General features: G+C 44.3%; 1 protein-coding gene across 1 annotated transcript; it reads left to right on the top strand.

The window, feature by feature from the left end:
• Positions 1 to 590: 590 nt before the first annotated feature.
• LOC147210885 (voltage-gated delayed rectifier potassium channel KCNH8-like) lies at positions 591 to 24,927 on the top strand. Its single transcript, XM_086117888.1, has 15 exons — positions 591 to 866; positions 6,347 to 6,580; positions 7,318 to 7,449; positions 7,590 to 7,735; positions 8,179 to 8,437; positions 8,526 to 8,683; positions 9,661 to 9,868; positions 12,444 to 12,821; positions 12,887 to 13,086; positions 13,856 to 14,105; positions 14,797 to 15,011; positions 20,718 to 20,992; positions 22,484 to 22,590; positions 22,694 to 22,746; positions 23,526 to 24,927. The coding sequence occupies exons 1-15, from the start codon at positions 791 to 793 to the stop codon at positions 24,216 to 24,218; spliced, it is 3,384 nt and encodes a 1,127-aa protein (XP_085974014.1). The 5' UTR covers positions 591 to 790; the 3' UTR covers positions 24,219 to 24,927.
• Positions 24,928 to 26,804: the final 1,877 nt, after the last annotated feature.

Genomic DNA, 26,804 nt, shown 5'->3' on the forward strand with positions numbered 1-26,804 from the left:
ACTCCATCAACTGCATTTCTCCCATGAGGCTTCACCAGGCCGGGGTGCTAGAGAAGAGTGCGCCTCGTGTGGTAATCAGAAGCAGAGATATTCGCGCTGGAGTGAGTGAAGAGACCCCCGCTCAAACCCGTGCAGTGCACACGCAAGCATACCTGCAACTTCCCCATTTTGGATTCAGACTAGAGATAACTGTTACAGTGCGTGCGGTGAGGTCCTCTAAGCAGCACATCTTCTCCACCGTGCCATTGTAGTTGCAAACATCCAGTTGCACTGCAGGAAACGTTGACTGAACTGATCGGCTAATTCAAAGCCATTGTGCCCTTTTCCGTTTGAGCGGCCATCAATCAAAGCGTGAAAGGATGCGAATGGCAGCAATTCAATGAGAGTGAAAGGGTGACTTAGGAGGGAAATAACCCTTGATTCGATGACGTGATGAGAGAAGGGGAGAAGGAGGAAAGGAGAGGAGGGCATCAGAGGAGGAGGAGAGGGATTGCAGCAGCACACCCGTGCGTAAATGTGACCATCCTCACAGTGGACTCTCCACCCTCCCTCCTCTTCATCCCGCACGGGCGCCTTTCTGCTCCCTTTTCCAGCCGGGATCACCTCCTCGGTGGTCGCTGGTCAAATTTAGACCGTGGAGTCCCGGGTGTCGCGACTCGGCGCCCTCCTCCAGGGTTTAGGAGGAGGAGCGCCGGGAACCACGTCCAGGTTCCTCCCGGGCTTCGTGAGCACCTCCGGCGAGAGTCATGGCTCGGAACGCCGGGAGAGACGCGGTTCGACCCGGTCGCGTATGCCCGTGATGCGGGGTCTGATCGCGCCGCAGAACACTTTCTTGGACACCATCGCCACTCGGTTCGACGGGACCCGTGAGTTCCAAGTCTTATCTGTGAATGACTCTTTATCGCGCCGCGTTTCACACTATTCATCCTCATCACATTGATTACATCGGCCAAAGACCATTGGCTGCGAATGTGTTGCTAATTTGGTTGATGCATGAATTGATGAATGATCCCACACACAAATGAAACGGAAACGCGCACACACGCAGAGAAACATTCATGAATTAATAAGCAGCACTTGGGCAGTGATAGAGTAAAACCCAAATGGCACCCTGTAACCGCAAACACATGCACACTCAAACAAAAATGAAAACATTACAATGCTGTAATGCTGTCGACTGCAGTTGAGTTGCAATCGGGTGATTGAAGGTTCATTACTACAAGGTATTAACCATATGCATGCTGGGACTGTGCCAAATGTACATGCAACAACTTGGGTCGATCAGAAAGGAAGAGTTTCATCTATTTTTGTGGGGTTTGCCCACTTGAGCTTTTTCATGGTTTCACTCACACGACCACATGTAAATTCCGTCCAGAAGTAGAATACATTTGACAAATGACAACCCTGAAAAAAAGTCATCTTCAGTATTTGTCATGGTTCCGTCGGGTTAAGTTATAATGTCAACAATGAAAACATTATTTTGGAGTGTTCAACAGAAAAATGTAATTTAAAATTATTTTTCCTTTGTTCAAAATACTACAAATCGGGAATAGACTTTTTAACAAGCAGTATATAAGTAATTTCAGGGAGAGGTACAGCCACACTACAAATAAGAGATTTGTAGTATTCACTCAGCCATGAACTGGGAGGGGCCACGATCCTCGCGGCTGTTGCATGATGGGATGTGTCTGTTTTTCTGTCTTGCAACGTCTTTATATGGACCATTTTATACTTTTGATTTTTTTTCAGTGTGCAAGGTTAGTGACTACTTGAGGTCTAACAATTAATCCAGGGGAGTTCTATCCAGAAAACTGCAAGTCAGCGTGTCCGCCTCGCAGTGCAGAGGTGCAGGGTTCGATTCCGGCTTGGGCCTTTCTGTGTGGTGTTTGCATGTTCTCTCTGTGCCTGCGTGGGTTTTCTCCGGGTACTCTGGTTTCCTCCCACATTCCAAAGACATGCATGGCAGATTAATGAAACACTCTAATTGTCCTTAGGTGTGATTGTGAGTGCGAATGGTTGTTTGTCTATTTGTGCCCTGCAATTGGGTGCCAACCAGTTGAGGGTATACTCACACCTAGGCACAATTTCGAGTGTTCAATCAGCCTGCCACGCATGTTTTTGGAATGTGGGAGGAAACCGGAGTACCCGGAGAAAACCCACGCAAGCACAGGGAGAACATCCAAACTCCACACAGGAAGGCCAGAGCTGGAATCGAACCCAGTACCTCTGTACTGTGAGGTTGACGCGCTAACCACTGGGTCACCGGGCTGCCCTATATAAGATCCCATTTTGCCAAATGTAAATTAAAAGTAGATCCAACTTAAAAAGAATTGTGGAGCCCCTTTTTAAAAAATAAGTGTATTAAAAACTGTAAGATGTACAGTATGTCAATTCAAAGATGTAAAGATTGACCAGTAAAATAATAGACTCAAGTAGAATTTACTTGCAAATTAGTGTTTTACACAATTTGGTCAGAACAAAGAAGTTTTTTTTGTGACTACATGATAATTTGATGCAATTAATTGCCTTACATTTTCTAAGCAGATTAAGCTCCAAATTTTTTTTAGTGAATGCACTCCAACTGAGCGGGGCCCATCTGACATTTAGGTTTGCACATAATCAGCCTTATATAAATGCAAAGAACCTTGATCTGTCTTGTCATGAAAGTACACGACATTGACATTGCACATCCTCGATAAGACGAATCCTTTTATTCAAATGTAGTGTAAAACTCGCAATTTCTGTGCACAGATCACTAACAATCAACAAGAAAAGTGAAGTTTTTGTTGTTCACACTGTTACATAACACCACCCTAAAGGTGCAAACTCACAGGAAAAACGTGGAAGACGGATAAACTGTAAATGAAAGGGTTCTTTACTGATGTTACAAAACATTGAACAGAAATAAGAAAGCAGCAGTGTGACAACTACTTTGACTAGTAAAAGCCGTATTCCATTTCACATGCTCCTTTAAGAGATCCACTGATGACACACAGCGCAGATTTCATGCATTGTCAAATTTTATGATAGTTGGTTCACATGATGAAGACGGAAAAGATCTGGTGACGTACTTCCAAATATCAGCTCAGAGAAGCAGCGCCATCACTTCCTGGTAATATGCTACATCAGCGAACAGATTAAGGCAGGGGTGTCCAAAGTCGGTCCTCAAGGGCCGCCGTCCTGCCTGTTTTCCAGCTCTCCCAAGAGCAACACACCTGATTCAAATAATCAGGAACATTCTAATGGTGCTTCAGAGCTGGCTGATGAGCTGATCGTCTGAATCAGGTGTGTTGCAGCCGGGAGAGCTGGAAAACAGGCAGGGCAGTGGCCCTCCAGGCCCGGAGCTGGACATGCCTGGATTCAGGAGACCCTTTGAAGGCCCTGGGAATGACCTTTGCTAAAAGTGAGAGGCACTGTCACAAAAGCAAGACCTGACGCAATGTGATGAGTTCAAAATTTCCTGAATGATGACAACAGGAGCAATTTAGAGTAAGAAAACGTCGTCGGGCATGACCTTCAAGGTGACCTTTTCGTTCTTGATTGCTCGGCAGCTCCAAACCTTGGCAGGTTCCAAGTTAAAAGCAAAAGTCGGGGAATTTTAATGAGATATGCTGACCTAGGAAGCATGTGACAAGCGTACGTTTACAGCCAAGAGTGCCATTTGTTTTTCATTTAGAGGAGCAAAAAGTGGACTTGGACAAGTTAAGTTACGACTGGCAGCACAGTGGTACAAGTGTGTAGCAGAACTGCTTCACAGTTTATCGGTTTGGATTGAGAGTTAATTTAAACCTCCTGTGGTGCAAGACCTGCTCAAGAACCTCGTCTTAATCAAGTTATGCTTGACCCTCTTCCAAAGTGCCTTCTATTAAAAAAAAAAAAAAAAAAAAAAAACAGCAAAAGAGATGCACACTCTGCTGAAATTTGGATGAATAGAATGTCATGGAGGGTTTGCAGACAGGTTTAAAGATTCTGCATAGCACATTCAATGACACCCTCTTGGCTCATGATACTTGACTAGGGACTATGTGTGTGTTTTTTGTTGGACCTGACTCCAGCGTTTGATATGGTAGACCACAGTAATCTGTTGGCTCATTTTCAGCACCAGGTAGGCATTAATGCTAGCACTCTAAGGTGGTTTAGATACAATTTAGCAGGCAGAATGTTTGTGTGGGTGGCACAGTGAACAACTGGTTAGCACATCTGCCTCACAGTACATAGGTCCAGGGTTCCGGGCTCTGGCCTTCCTGTGTGGAGTTTGCATGTTCTCCCCATGCCGGTGTGAGTTTTCTCACATTCCAAAAACATGCATGGCAGGTTCATGGCGGTGTATTGCCCTGATTGCCTGGCAACCAGGTCCGGGTGTAACCTCGCATTCTGTCTAAAGATAACTGGGATAAGCTCCAGCATGCCCGCAACCCTCATAAACAGATCAGATAATGGATGGATGGGTGGACTTTTTGTGTTAGCCTCGGTTGTTCTCAGTCTCAATGTCGTATGGTGTTCTACAGGGTTCAATTTTGGGGGCCTTGCTCTTTTCAATGTATTTGCTGCCCATGGGCTCCACCTTAAGAAAGCATGGCGTTTCCTTTCACTGCTGTGCAAAAAGGCCACTTTCATCTTTAAGGCCAATTTTGTCCTGTGTGGTGGAAATCTGGATGATGCTAAACTTGTTGTTTTAATTGCCTTTGGTTTTATATGACTGATCTGTACTTAATGTAGAGCACTTTGTATGTAGCTGTGGTTGTTTTACAGTGCTCTCTATCCATCCATCCATCCATCCATCCATCTCTATCTAGCGAGGATGACCATTATATAAATTGAATGGATGGATGATAAACACTCACTGGCGACCTTTTGTAGAAATATACAAGATCTCATACTGAGTCTTAATGCACAATAGTTGTGCTTTAGCTGCAACACACACAACAGGAAAAAAATGAAAGCACAGTAAGTGAATGAGTAAAAGTGCCTGTGTGACAGATTCTTGTCAGTTGAGATATGAAGATAAGTGAAAATGCACTTGCAGCTGTAGTTGTGGAAACGGGTCCCCAAGATGGCTAATAGTCTTGCACTCTCATCTGTCGTCTTTCCGATATCATCTGTGCTTGTGTGTCAGCTGACGTCTTTCAGTTCTAATCACATCTCATTTAAGAAATCTCATTATATATACATCATTTCCTACACAGTGTCTATTGAACAAGGCTTCAGGATCTCCAAATGAGTCACTGAAGGGCATGTGTTTCTGATGCCTTCTTCACGCATGTAAAATGGTGGCTGGATCGCTTGTGTTCATTCACTACTTTATGGATGACCTTTCCAAATTAAATTTCATCCACTTTGTTTCAAATCAATGTTCAATGATCAATAAAATAAATAAATAAATAAAAACACAAGTTACCGTACTTTTGGAACACCCTGCAATTGATTTAACATGGTGGCGTGATCGTTAATGTTTAGGCTACCCGAGATCACAGTTCACGAGTAATCGTGTGGGTGTGTAAAAAGTGAGATTGTGGTGCCAGAATGAGCAAATTTGGTACATTTAATTCTAAATACTATATCTCCGGGGACAGTCGCCAAGATCTACTTTGTTTTTCTTGTCTGAATGAAATCTGGCCAGCACATTTACATGAGCTTTATTGCTTCTTTACTGATGCATAAATGAGTTTTTCCACTTTCTATCCTCTCATTTAGTATCTCCAGTGCAGTTCACATCCTTCAAGTGAACATTCTGCTCACTCCACATTCACTCATGAATAGACGTTAATGATCCCGCAGGACGGCGTACTCACTCACTCTGCTCCAAAATGAATTATGCACAGCTGTCCCCATAACGTGCTGCCATTCCAGCATGTTCACGTGTACGTTTTCCCCTCATTATTAGTTTGGATAATTGCCATCAGCGCCGCAATAATGGATGAGCAGAGAATGTTTGAAGAGAACAATAGAGCAGCAAAGAAGTGAAGGGAGACAAGGGAAGTTCATTGAAAACCAGCAGGCACGTTAAATTGTCCCCAAAGAGAACTCTTCAAAGGAAGAAGAATCATGGCAAAGTTTGAACCAAGAGCTGAGATAAACACGCTGCCAAACAGGGAAGGCTGTGCAGAAAATATGAATCAAATTTTCTTTAAATGACACTAACTGCACAGAGGCAATTATTTTACAGGATTTCTGTACTGTCAATGTGTTTGACTGTATGCTGACTACACAAAACCAACTCCAGGATCCAATCCTGGAGACCGACGATTATTGTTCTTCCAGAATAGGCATTTACAAATGCAATCACTGAAGCTCATTATGTAATCCCATCTTTGTTTTTCTAATGGTTCTGATTTGCTCTCCGCAGACAGCAACTTTGTGCTGGGGAATGCCCAGGTCCAAACGCTCTACCCTATCGTCTACTGCTCCGATGGCTTCTGTGAACTGACCGGCTTTGCTCGCGGCGAGCTCATGCAGAAGAGTTGCGCATGTCACTTCCTGTACGGCGGCGAGACCAACGACCACCTCACCTTACAGATGCAGAGGGCTCTGGATGAGCGACGGGAGTTCAAGACAGAAATCATCCTATACAAGAAGAGTGGTAAGAGCTGGCGTAGAATCAAGTTGTGGTATCCCCCTGTTGATGTACACTGGATCTAAAAAGTATACACACCCTTATACAATTGCCAGGTTTTTGTCATTTGAAATACTGAGACGGAGATAAACCAGCAACAAAATCTCCCAAACACATTGGGAAAATTTGTTATAGTTGGATGAAATCCAGACTAAACTTTTGAATTCAAAATTCTATATTTGGTGTAAACACAACACTATTCATCACAAAATGAAACACCATAATTATAAATGATGAACAGTTACAAACAGCAGTCGGTGTCAGCAAAAAACATCCAGTTTACGCGATTAAAAATGTCTGGAAAAGCCCACTAGAACAACTGAACTGTATACTTGGGCTCATGTAACTCACTGATAGGCAAATGAATGTGTGTGTGTGTGCGCGCGCGCACGTGTGTATATATAGATAGATAGATATATCTATATACTGTATATTTAAATATATATAGATATATATTTATAGATATATATAGATATAGATATATCGATATCTATCTATATTTGAATACATCTAGATATACAGTTGATATATATATATATATATATATATAGATAGATAGATATTTAAATATATATAGATATAGATATAGCTATCTATCTATATATACACACACGTGCGCACACACACACACACGTGTCATATGAACAGGGGTGTGTAGACTTTTAAAATCCACTGTATTTCTCCAACTTATTTTCTTATTTTAGGTTCCAAGTTCTGGTGTCTCCTGGACATTGTGCCCATTAAGAATGAGAAGAGTGAGGTGGTTCTGTTCCTCGTCTCACAGAAGGACATCACAGAGAACAAAGACCTGGACCAGGACAATGAGTCTGACACTAGTGAGCTCAAGATCCCCCCTTTAACAATCAAACAGCTGCAAAGGTCCAACAGATACTCCACAGAGTCACATATTGTTAATATGTGACTCTGTGGTGAATATGATATTCACCAGAATCCATGAGTGCTTTCCACATTTCAGATGAGGGGACAGGCCTGAAGGTCCACCAGATCAGCTGCCCGGCAGGCTTTAGCATGGAGCGTCGCCGAAGTCGGGCCATCCTCTACCAGCTTTCCGGACACCTTCAGAAACAAGACAAGACCAAGAGCAAGCTGAATATCAACAATGTGAGAAATGGATACTTTTGGGATTTGCTCATGCTCCTAAAAATGAATAAAGCTCAACTTGACTTTTACTTGTTATACACAAAAGTCAACTTGAATGGTTACAGTTACAAACCTGTGCCCTTTTGGTTTGTTTTTGGAAGAGGAATTTATTTTGCATAGCGTGCGCAAACTTGGCAAGCCACCAGTATGCTATGATATAGACTAAAGAAGCCACCTCCGTGTTATTTTTAACCTTGATTTCTATAATGCATTACATCATAGCATATGGTGAGTTGAAAGGTTCATACCAAGCTTGAAAAAGCTGCAGAGATCATTCCTCTCTAACTTTTGAAACAATGATATTGCAATATAGTGACAAATGTGGCAAAATAACTGCTGTGTCTTCATACGTTGCTCCTCCACTTACCAGCATGCATTTTTTTACCTCCTTGTTTCATAACAAGAGTGTTCTGGGAGCCAATGCCAACCCGGTGCCAGAGTACAAAGTGGCAGACATCCAGAAGTCCCGCTTCATCCTCCTCCATTATGGCGCATTTAAAGCCGGCTGGGATTGGCTGATTTTACTGGCGACCTTCTATGTCGCCGTCACGGTTCCGTACAATGTCTGCTTCACAGCAGTCGAGGTACGAGAGGACGGTGCGTCGACAGCACGAAACCCACCAAGTGTCAGTGACATCTTGGTGGAAATTCTCTTTATGATTGGTGAGGATGCTGCTAACATTGCGTCACTTTTGTGTCAACAAATACAAAAGTAGCACTTTGTCTTGATGTGTATTAATGTGCGTTTTAGATATTGTGCTGAATTTCCGAACCACCTACGTGAGCACGTCCGGTCAGGTCGTGTATGACGCCCGCTCCATTTGCATCCATTATGTCACATCCTGGCTTTTCGTGGATCTGATCGCTGCTTTGCCATTCGACCTGCTCTATGCTTTCAATATCAGCGTGGTGAGCCCAACACAGTGTTTCCCAGTTATTACCAAGCCAATGCACATAGTTTACATTAGATCAATCACACTTCTCCGAACTCAAATGTCACAAATAGATTATGATATCCACTGAAATAAATGTTTTTTTTCTTAATTTACGCATAAATTGACTTAGGGAGTGCCCTGCGATTGGCGAGCAACCAGTTCAGGGTCAGCTGGGATATGCTCCAGCATGCCCGCGACCCTCGTGAGGATAAGCGGATTAGAAAATGGATGGTTGGTTGGATTTAGGGAGTGTGAAATTTGGACCTCTTTAGTTGAACACAAAGCTAGTCTTTTTATGAGAAAGGTGGATACACGTGTTAATTTTAACTTCTGCCATCTAGTCGAAGATGAAGATGTACTAGCACAGATAGATGAACTGATGATTTGTCATATATAAATAATTTCCATTCAAGATACAGTGTGGAAAGTTGTGTTGATTTTTAAATGTTTATTACTTCAAAATCCCACTACTGTATTAAGTTCCATAATATGCAAAAATATATATTCTATCACATCAATGTAATTTTTTCATCCCTATTTATATTTCATAGGGCACGCCTCCCCTACAAGAAGCTGGCATGCTTCGCCACCATTTTTCTTCTACGGATACCTGAAGGAGACACATTTAGCACACGTAGTTCCTAAACATCATGACTACAGCATGTGTAACAACCGCCATTCAATTAATCTGTCACTTGAGGGAATACAAGAAGTCGTTTGGGATGACATTTATCTTACACTATGTTGAAATAATTGGTGGTAGGCTTGCGAAAAGTGATCTCTCTGTGACATCGTGGTGCGCATGCTTCAAAATTATTTCGCTTCGAACTTAGGTAGTTGCATTCTATTAGTTCACCATTAGATGGCAATAAATTATACGCACCGTTCCTTTAAGTGAAGTTGGATTTTTTTTTCCCATTTCTTCCATTTATGTTTCTGTGCATCACGCAGAACTTCGGGGTGCACCTGTTGAAGACGGTACGTCTCTTGCGCCTTTTGAGACTCCTGCAGAAACTGGACCGCTACTCCCAGTACAGCGCTGTTGTCCTCACCTTGCTCATGTCCACCTTTGCCCTGTTGGCCCACTGGATGGCATGTGTCTGGTACTTCATCGGCCGCAGCGAGATTGAAAGTAATAGCCCTGCCTCTTGGGACATAGGTGTGTGACTTTCACAGTAGCAGGATTTCTCTCTGAGTACAACTGTTATGCGCAGTTTAAAGCGTGCCAAAATTTCTATTAGTATTCAATTCCATAGACGGTAATGACCCACTTTCTAATCAACACTGACTTTTTACAAGCAATCGTAGAGCAGAAGGTCACCCGCACAACAAATGAACAATCAGGAGATAAGCAAAGTGATTATGTTTCCTCATTTGGGGGACTTTATGCTTATTGGCAGCATACCTAAAAATGGCCAAAAAAATACAGTGCTAACATCCTAAGTAACCACAGTCCTCCAAAGATAGGCCAAAGAAATAATTTGAGAGCATGCATTTGTGAGAAAACATATATTATTATTAATAATATTATTATTATGGCAATCTGTCGCACCTCCTACTGTGTTAACCACAAATAGCAACAATGCTGGTAGGTGATTGTTGCGCCAACTGTTATTCTAGGGTTACATGATTCATAGAATCAGAATCAGAATCAGAATCAGAATCATCTTTATTGGCCAAGTATGTAGAACACACAAGGAATTTGTCTCCGGTATAACACGCTGCATTAGTATCATCGTAAACAACAAATCATTGAACCATTTTAGAGTAACCAGTAGCAGTATTTGTAGTACAAGAAGAGTGACTACGTCAGTGACTGTTTAAGGAGTTAATGGCTAGAGGGAAGAAGCTGTTTAAGTGTCTACTGGATTTGGTGCGCATGGATCTGTAGCGTCTGCCTGAGGGGAGTAGCTGGAAAAGGTGGTGGGCAGGGTGCGGGGGATCCAGGAGGATTTTCCGTGCCCTTGTCTTGATTCTTGCAGTGTGCAAGTCCTCAAGAGTGGGTAGGGCGGTGCCAACGATTTTTTCCGCCGTCCTAACTGTCCGTTGAAGTCGGATTTTGTCCTTTTTTGTGGCGGCCCCAAACCAAACCGTGATGGAAGAACACAGGATTGATTCGATGACTGCCGTGTAGAACTGTCGTAGCACCTCCTGTGGCAGGCCATGCTTCCTCAGCAGCCTCAGGAAGTACATCCTCTGCCGCGCCCTTTTCAGGATGGAGATGGTGTTGACTTCCCACTTCATGTCCTGGGAGACTGTGATTCCCAGGAACTTGAAGGTCTCGACGGTTGACACGGGGCAGTTGGATAGTGTGAGGGGCAACTGTGGAGAAGAATGTTTCCTGAAGTCCACGATCATCTCTACAGTCTTGAGCGTGTTCAGCCCGAGGTTGTGTCGGCTGCACCAGAGCTCCAGCTGCTCCACTTGTTGGCGGTACGCAGACTCGTCGCCGTCTTTGATGAGACCGATGACCGTAGTGTCGTCAGCGAACTTTATGAGTTTGACAGCTGGATCTGTTGAGGTGCAATCGTTTGTGTAGAGAGAGAAGAGCAGTGGAGAGAGGACACATCCCTGTGGGGCTCCAGTGCTGGTGGTGCGTATTGATGATGTTGTTGCTCCCAGTCTCACCTGTTGTGTCCGTCCCGTCAGGAAGCTGAGGATCCACTGGCAGATCGTAGGGGACACACCGAGGTGGAGAAGTTTGGGGGTGAGGAGTTCCGGGATGATGGTGTTGAACGCAGAGCTGAAATCCACAAACAGAATCCTTGCATAGGTCCCTGTGCTGTCGAGGTGCTCGAGGATGTAGTGCAGACCTATGTTGACCGCGTCTTCCACAGACCTGTTTGCCCGGTAGGCAAACTGGAGAGGGTCCAGCAGGGGTCCGGTGACGTTCTTTAGGTGGTTCAGCACAAGGCAGAAAATACAGACAAGGAGCGGTTCAATTGTGGGGGTTTTTTTGTTTGTTGTTTTTGTAGTGTGTGCTGCTTACATAACAGATGCTAGCTAGCTCTGTGGAACACTTTGAAAGCTGCACTAGCTGGTGATTTGGGAGCCATGGCTTTGAGCCTCCTTGGCTTACAATTTCTTAGCGTATTAGCATGTAGCATTAGCTGACCTCCGTTATACTCACAAACTAAACCACTGTCAATTTGGTTCATGGTATAAAAGTAACCGTGGTTATCCTATGTGAACTAGTGCTTGGTTTGACCAAGCAACCACAAATCCATTTAAGGCATTTAAGGAATTGGGGAGTACTAGCTGCCATCCACTACGCTTACAAGACCCCAAATTCATAGAAATGACTCTTCCAGCCTTGTAATGACTGCTAATGAAGGTGATTGCATTGGTATGACTACTGAAGAGTGAGCAGTCACAATTTGGGCATGGAGGTGAAGAAGCCAAGAGTGGGATGAGGAACGCTTCAACGCATTCAGTGACTAAATCCGTACAGAATAATTACACACCAAGAGACAATGGGCGAAGAAGCAAGGGAAAGAACGGGACCTTGATGATTGACAAAACGTCACCGTATGGGACAGCATGCCGCATCAGACACAATAAAAAAAATGAATCAGGAGAGTAAGCCCCCAGAAAACTGAACACAGTCAAAACAATAAATTAGCGGTCCCAACAGGACCATAGCAGTGTGCTGACAGAGGATCCATCGTCTGGTGTCAAACATTGACTTAGCAGGGAAATTGCTATTGAACTTTTCCCTCTTACCCCCACAACAGGCTGGCTTCACGAGCTTGCCAAACGTTTGGGCACACCATACTTCTTGGCTCCACTGACCTCCCTACTGGGGGTTTCGGATTCACCTCAGGCCACCGTCACACCAGAACTGATTAACTCCAGCCAATGGAACAGCTCTGGCCTGGAGCCACTGAACGGGGCGAGTCTGTTTGGTGGAGCCCAGTGGAACAGCAGCAGGCCCCGACCGAGGATGCCTGGCGGTACAGGCATGGCGCTGAGCGGTGGTCCATCCGTGCGGAGCTCTTACGTGACGTCACTGTACTTTGCTCTGAGCAGTCTAACCAGCGTTGGCTTCGGCAACGTGTCGGCCAACACGGACTCGGAGAAGATCTTCTCTATCTGCACCATGCTGATTGGAGGTGTGCAAAGCATCATGCGCGACAGATACCAAATGTTGTTTCATTCACTTTTGTTTCCTCCGTAGCATTAATGCACGCCGTGGTATTTGGAAACGTGACCGCCATCATCCAGAGGATGTATTCACGCCGTTCCCTTTACCACACCCGCACCAAGGATCTGAAGGACTTCATCAGAGTGCACCGGCTGCCCAAAGCCCTTGAACAGCGTATGATGGAGTGTTTCCAAACAACTTGGTCTGTCAACAATGGTATCGACGTCAGCGAGGTAGAACTATTAAACACATTTAAATCATGCGTCTCACAGTAAGAGTCAAGAAGGTTCCAAAGACGCTTCGTATTCTGCACTTTAGCTTTCATCTCTGTATTGTAGAGTAGTGTTTTACAAGCCAAGGTACATATTTAATGATGAGCCCGAATCTCTGATGACCCCCAGGGGAGGGCATATCAAACAAGCTGACCACTTGATGTATCGGGGAAGCACAGTCAGCAAGGATGGCAGAGCAAATTAGCACAGCATGGGTTGAATAAACAAGGCCAGAGCCGACTCTCACTGAATGTGACCCATCTGGAATTCCAAGACTATGTTCCTCTATAACAAGATCAAGATATTTGATACCAATGTAAGGCGGTTTGAGACATCAAAAGTGGCTGACACCATTACCAACAGGCCACAGACCTTCATCAAAAGGTGTCCAAACAGTGCCTAAACCACATACCAATGCCTAATCCGTGGGGGAGAACAACTAGCAGCCAGGATACAATGAGGAAAAAGTAGAAGTGATTCCTGAGATATTTTCATTTTTGTTTTTAAGTTTTACCCACAAAAGCTTGTGCAGTATGGGTGTGCTGTATTAATAGCCATGACCTTTCAGGGAAAAAAAAATCCACCTGTTGCTGAGCCCATAAATATTACTAAATATATTCCAATATTCATTATTATTTTAAAAAATGATTATTGTTGTTGTTTCAAGGCAACACGTTTAATTCAGGCTTTTTCCTCATCCACCTTTCTTTAATTTGTATCCACTCTACAGCTGCTGAAGGACTTCCCAGATGAGCTGAGGGCCGACATTGCCATGCACCTGAACAAAGAGCTTCTGCAGCTGCCACTCTTTAAGTCAGCCAGCAGAGGATGCCTGCGCTCACTCTCACTCATCATTAAGACATCCTTCTGCGCTCCCGGGGAATTCCTGATCCGGCAGGGTGACGCCCTGCAGGCCATCTACTTTGTATGCTCTGGCTCCATGGAAGTGCTGAAGGACAACACCGTGCTTGCCATTTTGGGTAACAAAGAACTTTTGCTCCGCTTCACGTGATAATCACACAACCACTACAGTGATGTTCAGAACATCAGACAGTACTACAGGACAAACGAGAATGACATTGAGACAGACCACAAAAAAAAAAAAAAAAACATAGACAGATGGACACAAACAACCGTGAGATCTGCTTAGCTGTACGTATGAGGCAAAAGAGCTGCTTGTATTCATGATCTGACGGGTCTAAATAATGAAGTGGGTGCTGCCCTCATTAGCATTTTGGCCTGGGTGTATGCATATTTTACATGCACAACATGATGCACACACGCACGCACGCACACACACACACACACACACACACGCACACACACACACACACACACACGCACACACACACACACATTCTGCCATTGGTGTCTCCCGAGTGTGAATTCACAGTAGGTGTGTTGTTCTCCCAGAAACACAACTGCATACACATGGCTTTGGCAGTGCTGCTTTGGATTTACAGCTCAACAAAAGGGGTGTGATGCAGAGGGAGGCAGAAAAAAAAATACAAGAACTGGTGCAACACTAAGCATATCATCCCCTATAAAATGTCGACTTCATCCCACAGTGGAGAATAACATTTCTGCAGCTCCTCACTCCTCGTTTGTACCCGCATAAAATCAGTCAGCAACAGCTCGACTTTGAACCAAGTATTCCTTTTCCCATTCCAGGAAGAGGTGACCTGATTGGCTCTGACTGTCTGACTCAGGAAGAAGTGATTAAGACCAACGCCTGTGTGAAGGCTCTGACTTACTGCGACTTGCAGTATATCAGCCTCAAAGGGCTTCGGGAGGTTCTCTGCCTGTACCCCGACTACGCCCAGAAGTTTCTGACAGAGATCCAACACGATCTAACGTACAACCTCAGGGAAGGACACAGCGCGGAGGTACGATGATGATGCTGACAAATCCATAAATTTAATGGACCATGATATGTGGGGGTGGGGGGGCATATGCAAGCTCCAGACACCAGATTGCCTGAGGTGTCACAAGATGTTCTCCAACCAGATGGCATATGCCTTTAGCATGTTGTGCATCTGTTCTGGGATGCAAAAATTCAGGGGCCATTCTGTGTATGACAAAGACAAGAACATCATTCTTGGTCCTGCAGTCCTTGTTGACCATGACTTATGCGGAGATGCCAAAGCATTTCATCTTATGTCTAATTCGATTCAATTCATGGAAAACATACAACACCTTAGCTTTGGGCCAATTAAAAGGTCGGATCTGATTGTGAGCTATATTCTACCATCTTCGTCTGTATCCTCAGTTTTGAACCATAGTAAGGGTAAACTGCCAACTGTATTTTCATCTGGCAACGTGCTTCTCGGTCAGACTACGTCAACAGTATTGAAGTACGGAAAAACAGGACGGTGTCAAGCTCTTCCAAACTGGAGGCCTTCATTTTTGTCCTATGACACCTTGCTAACTAGTATAAACGTCACACAGACTGCAAACGTCCAGGCTCTCCAAAATTCCAACTGATCAATAAATCCCCACGTTTGCAATATATATATATATATATATATATATATATATATATATATATATGTATAATTTTAAAAATTCCTCGTCTCACCCCCCCCTCGGGTGGTGTCCGTCCCTCATTCAGCTCGGGTCCTCTACCAGGAAGGCCAGGAAGCTTGAGGATTCTGCGCAGTATCCTTGCTGTTCCCAGCACTGCACATTTCTGGACTGAGATGTCCGATGTTGTTCCCGGGATCTGTTGCAACCACTCATCTAGTTTGGGGGTCACTGCCCCGAGTGCTCCGACCACCACAGGCACGACTGTCCCCTTTACCTTCCAGGCTCTCTCCAGCTCTTCTCTGAGCCCTTGGTATTTCTCGAGTTTCTCGTGTTCCTTCTTTCTGATGTTTCCATCACTTGGGACCGCTACATCCACTACAACGGTTTTCCTCTGCCCTTTATCTATGATCACGATATCTGGTTGGTTCGCCATTACCATCTTGTCAGTCTGGATCTGGAAGTCCCACAGGATCTTCGCACTGTCATTCTCCACCACCTTCGGAGGTGTTTCCCATTTTGACCTTGGGGTTTCCAGTCCATACTCCGCACAGATGTTTCGGTAGACTATGCCAGCCACCTGGTTATGGCGTTCCATGTAGGCTTTCCCTGCCAGCATCTTACACCCTGCAGTTATGTGTTGGATCGTCTCAGGTGCCTCTTTGCACAATCTACACCTTGGGTCTTGTCTGGTGTGGTATATCTGGGCCTCAATGGCTCTGGTGCTCAGGGCCTGCTCCTGAGCAGCCAGGATGAGTGCCTCTGTGCTGTCCTTCAGGCCAGCCCTCTCTAGCCACTGATGGGATTTCTTGAGATCGGCCACTTCAGTTATGGTCCGGTGGTAGGGGCTTGTCCTCCCATGATGGTCCCTCTTCCAGCGCCTCATCTTCTGTTCCCCATTGTCTGAGACATTCTCTGAGTACGTCATCCGTTGGAGCCTTCTCCTTGATGTATTCATGGAGCTTGGATGTTTCATCCTGGACAGTGGCTCTCACACTCACTAGTCCCCGGCCTCCTTCCTTTCGGCTTGCGTACAGTCTCAGGGTGCTGGATTTGGGATGGAACCCTCCATGCATGGTTAGGAGCTTTCGGGTCTTAACGTCCGTGGTCTGAATCTCTTCCTTTGGCCACCTTATTATTCCTGCAGGGTATCTGATCACTGGCAGGGCATAGCTGTTTATTGCCCGGGTCTTATTCTTGCCATTGAGCTGGCTTCTTAGGACTTGCCTCACTCGCTGGAGGTATTTGGCCGTAGCCGGTTTCCTTGTTGCCAGTTCGAGGTTGCCATTGGCTTGTGGTATACCGAGGTACTTGTAGCTGTCCTCAATGTCTGCTATTGTTCCTTCAGGGAGTGAGACCCCTTCAGTGCGGACTACCTTTCCTCTCTTAGTCACCATCCGACTACATTTCTCAAGCCCGAATGACATCCCGATGTCGCTGCTGTAGATCCTGGTTGTGTGGATCAGGAAGTCCATGTCCCTTTCGCTCTTAGCATACAGCTTTATGTCATCCATGTAAAGGAGGTGACTGACCATAGCTCCATTTCTGATGCGGAATCCATAGCCTGTCTTGGTGATTACTTGGCTTAGGGGGTTCAGTCCTATGCAGAACATCAGTGGGGAGAGTGCATCACCTTGGTATATGCCACATTTAATGGACACTTGGGTAAGTGGCCATCATGGGAGGACAAGCCACTACACGGGATGTACCACAGGACCATAACTGAAGTGGCTGATCTCAAGAAGTCCTATCAGTGGCTAGAGAGGGCTGGCCTGAAGGATAGCACAGAGGCACTCATCCTGGCTGCTCAGGAGCAGGCCCTGAGCACCAGAGCCATTGAGGCGCAGATATACCACACCAGACAAGACCCAAGGTGTAGGTTGTGCAAAGAGGTGGTGGAGAATGACAGAGCGAAGATCCTGTGGGACTTCCAGATCCAGACTGACAAGATGGTAATGGCGAACCAACCAGATATCGTGATCATAGATAAAGGGCAGAGGAAAACCGTTGTAGTGGATGTAGCGGTCCCAAGTGATGGAAACATCAGAAAGAAGGAACACGAGAAACTCGAGAAATACCAAGAGCTCAGAGAAGAGCTGGAGAGAGCCTGGAAGGTAAAGGTGACAGTCGTGCCTGTGGTGGTCGGAGCACTCGGGGCAGTGACCCCCAAACTAGATGAGTGGTTGCAACAGATCCCAGGAACAACATCGGACATCTCAGTCCAGAAATGTGCAGTGCTGGGAACAGCAAGGATACTGCGCAGAACCCTCAAGCTTCCTGGCCTCTGGTAGAGGACCCGAGCTGAATGAGGGACGAACACCACCTGAGGGGTGAGACGAGGATTTTTATTTTTTATATATGTGTGTCTATGCAGGAGACGTGTCTTCTTCTTGTCATCAGAACAACAACGTGAAAATGAACCCACTTATGTTTTCTGTTTCTTAGCAGAAATTCAACATGCGAGCCAAAACAAAATACTGTAGTTTCTGGAGGGTTCATCAAAATTTTTAACGATAGTGACCATGAGTTGGTAACACCGACTGCTTTTATAAACTAGCTCCTCAGAGCAACAATAGATAGATATTAAATTCAAATCCATTTTATTTGGTTGAGTCCTTTCTATTAATCAGGTCATGAATATTCATGCTTTATAAAGTATGGCATTGGAGTGTGCATGGTTATTATGTTTAATTGGCATTGGGATGATAATATGAGGGAGTTCTTAGAAAAATGTTTCCCCTTCTACCGTGACGGTGTACCCAAATAATTAGAGACCCTCTGGTTAAAAGAAGCAGAATGAGGTGCAGTTGCCTGATTATTTCATTCAAATAAATTCAAATCCTATTAATTGCCTTCTTGATGTGCAAAGAACTCTTAAATGACTCAAGCAGATTGCCAGTTAATTGTCATGTTGTCAGTTTTCCTAATTCTGCTGCTGCAATGAAATAATAACATTTTCTAAAAGAATCCTCATGAGATGATTCCATCTGGGGGTTTTTATGGGTAGTGTAGTCTTTGCCACACTCTCTTCCACAGAACACGTTGCTTTCGATGGCATTAAACGTTAAAAAGAGATCGTCTGGACTGGAAGTAAAAGGATCAATTCCTCTGCTTGAGTTGCAGAGTTGCAACGGTTAAAAACGCAAGCTAAACACAGTTGGTCCCAATGCCAGACACTTCCAGATGGCTCTCAGCTGTTGCATGCACACTTTGCTTTTCCTTGTCTTGCTACCAAAACACGGAATCTCATCTCAAGTTAGTGAGCATTTGCACACGGGTAGACATCTTTAGACTGGCGGTTGTGTTTTTCCCCATCCAGCGTGGGGCTAAATATAGTGCTGCTAGAGAGGTGGGGGAGGCAGAGGGTCACCCTGGGGAGGGAAGGGGTCACCCCTGGCTGGATAATAATAGAACAACTACACTATATGCAGATGAGCTGCTGTAATGTAAGGATGAAAGGATGCTGCAGGGGGAAGGGACATGAAGAATTTCGATTCAAGTTGTCCCCTTGCTTTTGCGCATACACGACACATAAATATACGCACATTCGTGCTTGTGTGCTATGATGCACATTGTGCATTCCGACATTTTAACACACGCTTGCAGGGAGACACATTTGCCCGACACACTTGCAGTGGCACGTGCGGCACACACACACACACACACACACACACAACCAGAATGAAATTCCTCCCCCTTCACTCAGAGCAAAACCTCAGCTAAAATTAAACCTCTGTGATCTAAAAATACCAGTCATGCTTGCACGTGGACTGGATGGAGAAGATACAAATGCTGGGGAACAGAGATGAAGAGGAAAGGACAGTGAAGGATGGAGACAACACATTCCTCCCTTGGTAGAAGCCAAGAGGAATGAATGGTTCCTTAACAGACATGCTGTTAAAGTGAATGAATTTCAGCTCCAGTGCAGCTCTTTGAATGGGAACTGCTCCTAAGCTGAAAAGCTCAGCAGCTCCTTAACTTTCTCAGTTATAGGGCTCTCTCTCGCTCTTCTCAATTCTATATGATCTATGGTGCAAATTCTGCATGGCGCATGGCAAATTTCTTTGCAGAAGTGAGTGAGATCCGATGCTGATAGCAGATGAGCACAGGCCGGTGGATCTGCAGGGGGGGGGGGGGGGGGGGGCTCTGTCGTTGTGGGAGTGGTGACATCCGACTTCGATCATGGTCAATAAAAGTCTGTCCTTTCATTCCCTTTATGAAAGGGAATGCATACGTATTTGTCATGTCCTTGTTTATGATGATACTAATGCAGCGTGTTATACCGGAGACAAATTCCTTGTGTGTTCTACATACCTGGCCAATTAATATGATTCCGATTCTGATTCTGATTAAACATGGCATGCTAAGAGCGCACTAGAGTCTTAACATGGCAAACACACATCTGAGTTGTCAAGTGGGTATTAAGAGACCTACCGGTACTCCACTTTGACCATTTGCCTACCTCCCCATAGTTTTGGGATGATTTTGAAAATGTAACACAATCATTCGGAGGGTTTGATGACCACTGTTCACTTATTTATGATGGAATTACATTGTTAGACCAAGTATTGCACAAAGCGGGCGGAATGTTCTTTCTTTTGGTATTTTGCTAGACTTTGCACTGGTACAATTGGGTGTAATGGGGCATTTGCATCTTTGGCCACCATTGTGGGATAGAATTTAGTCGAATCCCTGGCAATTGTTTAAGCATCCCTCATTTGCATTCGAATCAGAGCGGTTAAAGCGCAATACACCATTGCAGGAACAGAAATATACTCACTGAGGTCTGTGCATGACATTGACAGGTAAACTGCAAGATCTCCCCTGGCGGATGATGTGGCCGGCTGCGCATGTGATGTGGGCAATTAGAGACCACCTTGCACCCACGATCATCCGTGTGTGAAATATGGCCACAGCTGTCTACCTGGCACCGGCCACCGATCTGCCAGCATTTGCGCTTTGGTGCCAATGCATTGCCAACCAAAAGAGACTCCATAATGTTGTGGTAGCACAGACAGAACAACCAGCCTGATTCAACATTTTCTGCCACCTCATCTTTCCAACTTCAGGCCAACTGCGAGAGCAACGGAGAACTAATGAAGAAGCTTCCCTCCATCAAGGAGGACGAGGAAGGGCCAAATTCCGAGGAGGAGCGCTCCCCACTCCCAAAGTTGCCTCCACTGGGCCGACTGGGCCGAGGACTGCGCTCGCCCCTGCGCTCCCCTCTGCGCTCACCCCTACTCCCGCCAAGACCATTTCGACCAGCGAGCAATCTTGCTCGGCCCTCCAGCCTGCAGATTCCTGTGGTGAGCTTCAGCTGCCTGCAGCCGGAGCTTAGCCCTCGGTATGAAACCAATCATTGATATCCAGGCAGGTTGCTGAGCATGTCTTCATTTCGTCTCAGTGGGATTCCACTCTTGTTTCCTTCCAGCTTGAATCAAAGCAAAGGTCAATTTACATCTTGGCTTGCCCTAAGATATTAACCGTCATTCAATGTGTTACTTTTATTTGCGGGTAAAAATGGGATATACACAAGCTAATTTTTCACAAGTAGCGGTTTGGCAGTGAGCCTTTCTTCCAAAAACAGGCTTCAGAGGTTAGTTGTCAATTAAGTTTTACTGTCGAATTAAACATCAACGAGAATCACACCTTGTATATTTAAAGCAACCACATAGACTAAATAAAAGTCTGTTGAGCTTAATTAGTGACCATATTTTGATCTCCATAAAAGTGGACACTCATCCCAGTCTCAAGATACAGAAATGATACTCAAAAAATATGAATGTATTCTGATCTAATTAAGTTCTTTCGTGTAAATACTGCCCTTGGAAACTGTTTGCCTATTGGATGACGATACAAATTATGATTGCAACTGATTGGTCAAAGCAATAGATGAGTTAATAAATAGCTTTGTGTCATAGTACATAGCACAGTGTGAGCCGCCATCAGTTGCATGTACATGTAAACTGTGCTAACTTTATACGAGGAAACTACTGTTTGTCCCCCACACCAGACATTATTAGAAGTACCAAGAACTAAACGGAGGCTCAGAGGGGATCGAGCCTTTTCTGTTGCTGATCCCTCTCTCTGAAATGACCTGCCACTAAACATTCGGCAAGCCCCCTCGCTGCCCATCTTTAAAACCCGCTCAAAACTCACTTGTTTTCTTTGGCATTTGACTCAACATGACTCAGACTTGATCTTAGTTTTACTGTTTGGTGTTTTCTACCATCTTTGTTCCTGATTTATTGCTTTATTGTTGTCTATATGATAGTTGCTCCATGTACAGCACTTTGTATGCAGCGATGGCTGTTTGAAAGTGCTCTATAAATACAGTTGAGTTGAGTTGAGTTGAGGTTGAATTGTCTGAAATTAAATGGACTAATTTCCTAGCTAACTGGCTGGCAAATTAGCGGGAAAGCTAACAAACCAAACCAGCAAGCCTCGACAGTCAACAATATAAGATACTACTACTTCAAGTTGTAACAAAACCTAGACCATGTGAATTACAGTATATCCGGAGTGTGCACAAAAACATTAACATACCTTGCCAAGAGGATTAAATTCTCCCAGTGGTAATTTGGCCCCTCACAGAACCTGAACTGGAAACATCTGGAGATTTAAGATGATTACATAGATCCATCAGTCAAGATGATGTCATGACATAAAGTTTGTGGAACTTTCTACATTTATTTTTTCCCCAAAGCCTTAATCCTTCACCCAAAGGGTTGGACAACAAATGATGCACTTTTTGAGATGTATTGCTATATTTTATCATCGCTGTTTATGCTTCTTGGATCGCTAATTTATTTTTTTCACATTTGCTTCCATTCAGCTTTGTAGATGGCATTGAATCAGAAAATCAAAGCAGTCCGGACACAACATTTGATTTTACTGCAGCTAATCTGCAGCATTTTCGACCCAGCCATGATTCAGTAATAGGTAAAAAAAAAGAAGCAACTCTAAAAACTCTTATTGTACACTCACTGTTGAAAGCGTCTGGCATTGTCTGTGATGTGTTTTTGTATGCACTTGCTATCCACAGAGCAACGCGACGACGGCGACACGGTGCAGGCTATTGCTAAGCTAAAACATGAGGTGAGACTGCTGCTTTTGAACTCGGTTTTTACCCTGCAAGACATTTAGAGTGATATTTTGCATGAAAAAAAAACTTTGCGTAAAATTTATGCGCAGAGTTAAGTAAATTTTACATTCATTCATTAAAAAAAGAATGACTCAAGTAACATTTACGAGCAATTAGCTATAGTTTCATTAAATGTTACGTTCTCTTCATTAGAATTAGAAAATGGAAACTTTAAAATATAAAGTATTGACAGCAACAATGTTAGTTAGCACAACAAAGCAATTAATGTGTTAGCTTGAAGGCAATATGTTGTCTGTTGCTTTGGTCCTTTGGTCACACAGAGCTGGGCTTGTTTTTTTATACTTAAGCTTGAGTTACTCAGTTAGACCTTCAGTCTTCTATGTCCAGCTCTCTGTTTTTTACTCAAAATCTTTGCATATAAAGACACTGACTTCACCACTTTCATCTTCTCTCTGCTTCTGGGTCCAAATTCCACTCCTCGCGCGACAGATTTAACTTATACCTTTAAGTTTTACAAAGGACTACAGTTCCGTAAACTCATTTCTTTGTTGTGAAATGTACTAAAGCCAGTTCTCACATGAGCAACGCTTAAATATTTTGCTGACTTTCCCAACTTAAGTTTTTTGCCTTGACATTTTGAGTTCACACTCAAATTTGTTTGTTTGTTTGTTTTTTAAGTAGATTTTTCCCAAGTAAATCACTGCAAATGTCATTGAGTGTGTGACATCTGGCCTAATTTGAACTCTGTTTTATTTCTGGACATCTGCACCAGATGAAGGTTCTTTCTCGCCAGGTAACCACTGTGTGTCAAGAGCTTCAGGAAATGACCCGACTTCTCAAACCGCTTTTTCACAAGCCCTCCACCCTGCTGCTCCCCAGCACGGTAACCCCGCCTCCCAGCGTCTCCTCACACACTTGCTCCCCGGCGCCGCCGCTTTTTACCCAGCATGCAGATGACCAACACCTTCAATGCGTCCTGATACCCGAGCCATCATCTCCCCTCCTCGACGTGGAGCAATCGGACAGTTGCAGGAGCGCACGTGCAGCAGAGTTTGACCCACTTCATTGTTCCAATTCACGAATCGTCGCTTCTTGTAATCCCGCAGCTGGGTCTCCTTGTTCAGTTCCTCCATCGCTACACAGTTCTCCACATGAGCAAAAGTTAATGCAGCTTCCCTCCTGGTCCTCCTCCATCCCCTCCCTCTCATCCTCCTGCACACCTCTTCTGCTGGACTTAATAGGAACGAGTTTAGAGCCAGCGTGTTGCAGCTCATCCCAATATCAGCTCGACCCTTTCTGCCACTCTCATCCGCAGCCATCATTCTCCACACGCTCACCTCCTGAGCTCGATGTCCAGCAGGTCTCCGAGGCAGCCCAGACGCAAGAAGTCCTACTGAGCCTGCAGGGAGAGGCATTGCAGGCAGAGCACGCCACCCAGCTCAGCTTTGTGGATGAGGGGTCATGAGTGCGAATGGTGGGCCGCAACTCAACGCTGGACTGAGAGTGGGAAAATGTATGATAAACCTGTCTGAGATTGGCATGTGATTTTATAACTCGAACAAGTCAGCATTTTTTAAAAACACATAAACACATTACAACATAAGATAATGACTTTCAAACACTGCCCCCTGTAAAAAAAATTGGGGGAAAAAAATCGGCAAATTGTTGCTGATTATCTTCTATGATGTAAAATCAAACAAATATTGAAGGACAAAGTATTACAAAACAGTCAAATGTTCTGTCATTAATTCATATATTTATTGTTGTAAGCACTAAGGGACCAAAAAAGATTTATATATATATATATATATATATATCCATCCATCCATTTTCCAAACCGCTTAATCCTCACTAGGGTCGCGGGGGGTGCTGGAGCCTATCCCAGCTGTCTTCGGGCAGTAGGCGGGGGACACCCTGAATCGGTTGCCAGCCAATCGCAGGGCACACAGAGACGAACAACCATCCACACTCACATTCACACCTAGGGACAATTTAGAGCGTTCAATCAGCCTGCCATGCATGTTTTTGGAATGTGGGAGGAAACCGGAGTACTCGGAGAAAACCCACGCAGGCCCGGGGAGAACATGCAAACTCCACACAGGGAGGCCGGAGCTGGAATCGAACCCGGTACCTCTGCACTGTGAAGTCGACGTGCTAACCACTGGACTACCGGGCCGCCGTATATACATATATATATATATATATGTATATACACACATATACAGTATACTGTATATATATATATATATATATATACATATACAGTATACTGTATATATATATATATATATATATATATATATATAAAACACTGGTCAATAATTTTAATCAGAGAAGACTTTGTGTCCCTTAATATTTGCCCAGCAAGTTTTTGAGATATTTTTTATTTTTTGTAGTTGGACCTATTTGACAGGGTTTGCACAATTGTAGATCCTGTTTCAGTGGCATAAGTGGTAATGAAGGTTTTACGGCTTTAAACAGGATGTGATATACATGATGAAGCTCCTTTAATAATCATTTGAATGGTGTTACTCAGAGTGCCAAACTGATTTTCATCGACAGCCACATCATTTTCCCTCTGAGGGACATAATGACTGTGAAAATCTTACAAATGTATAATCACCTCATACTATATTCACATTTTCGCCCACATTCCCCTGTTAATACATATATATTCTCGACAACAAATGAAGTGAAGTGAGCTGAGTCTCTGCAAATATACAGTGTTTGTATGTCAAGTCTGCGCTTGCAAGTCCATACATTATCTGAATCGCTTATCCTCACAGGGGTCGCGGGCATGATGGAACCTATCCCAGCTGTCTTTGGGTCTGTAGGCCGGGTACACCCTGAACTGGTTGCCAGCAAATAGGCACACATAGACAACCAAACATTCACACTCGCAATCACACCTTACCAATTTAGAGTGATCAGTTAACCTACCATGCATGTTTTTGGAACCTGGGAGGAAACCGGAGTACCTGGAGAAAACCCAGGCAAGCACGGTGTGTACATGCAAACTCCACACTGGAAAGCTGGACACCGGATTCAAACCCACGGCCTCTGCATTGTGGTGGACGTGCTAACTAGTTGTCCAATGTGGTACCTCAACGCAATAATATATAACATTAAACAATATTTACCAGCGATTGCAACAAAAATTGAATGACTTTAAAAGACATTAATAAAACACGCATTAAAAAATATATTATTATTATTCAAATATATAACTGACCGTCGATCAGGGCCACAAGTGACTCGAAAGCCTCTCACCCCTCACCCCATAAGAGGAGCATCAAATCCTGAAGGAGCAAGGGCTTCCCCTAATGATGAAAAAAGGGCATCACATATACATAGGCCAGGTCGATGTGCTCAAGTTCAGGCTATTAAGTGTTTCATAATTATTAAACGTGTTAATGTATGCATACGTCACATGAAACTGATCTAAATTAAAACGAATGCACCAAATATTGGATTGATGTTGATTTGATTCCTATTCAATGTGTTAAAATACAGTATTGCATTAATTTTCCATGTTAAAAAAACGCTTTTAGTAACAATATAACACTTAATTGTTAAAATAAGCTTTTTTTTCAATGAAAGAAATGCGCCTTGGCTCGAAAAAGATTGAAAAACACTGCTGTAGAGAAGGGGTGCCCAACCTTTTTTGACCAAAGATCTACTTTTCGATCAAACAACTTCCCGCGATCGACCCATTACCGCACACGCGCGCATAAACACGCACTTACACACACATGCCATAGTGAGCGACAGCCACAACGCCCCCTAAGATGAGAAAAGTAAAATAAAGTAGACACAAGAGTTCGTGAAAAGCACTGCCTACCTTCGTCGAGACCTGACGCGGAGTCATGGGGCGCATTTTTGCGGCGTGTTCACTATCGTAGCTCATGTGTACCGTTTAAAAATGCTTCCCTCGGCACTTCAGATTCCCATTCCTCTGTACCCTCGCTGAATTGTACATGAAACGCCAGTTTGTTTGTTTTTTTACAAAATCCACCTGCCTGGCCTCCCGCCATTTGAATAGAAACCTGTG

This window comes from Hippocampus guttulatus, chromosome 1 (assembly GCF_054856545.1).
Source record: "Hippocampus guttulatus isolate MCC_2025c chromosome 1, RoL_Hgut_1.0, whole genome shotgun sequence".
NCBI classification, from domain to species: domain Eukaryota; kingdom Metazoa; phylum Chordata; class Actinopteri; order Syngnathiformes; family Syngnathidae; genus Hippocampus; species Hippocampus guttulatus.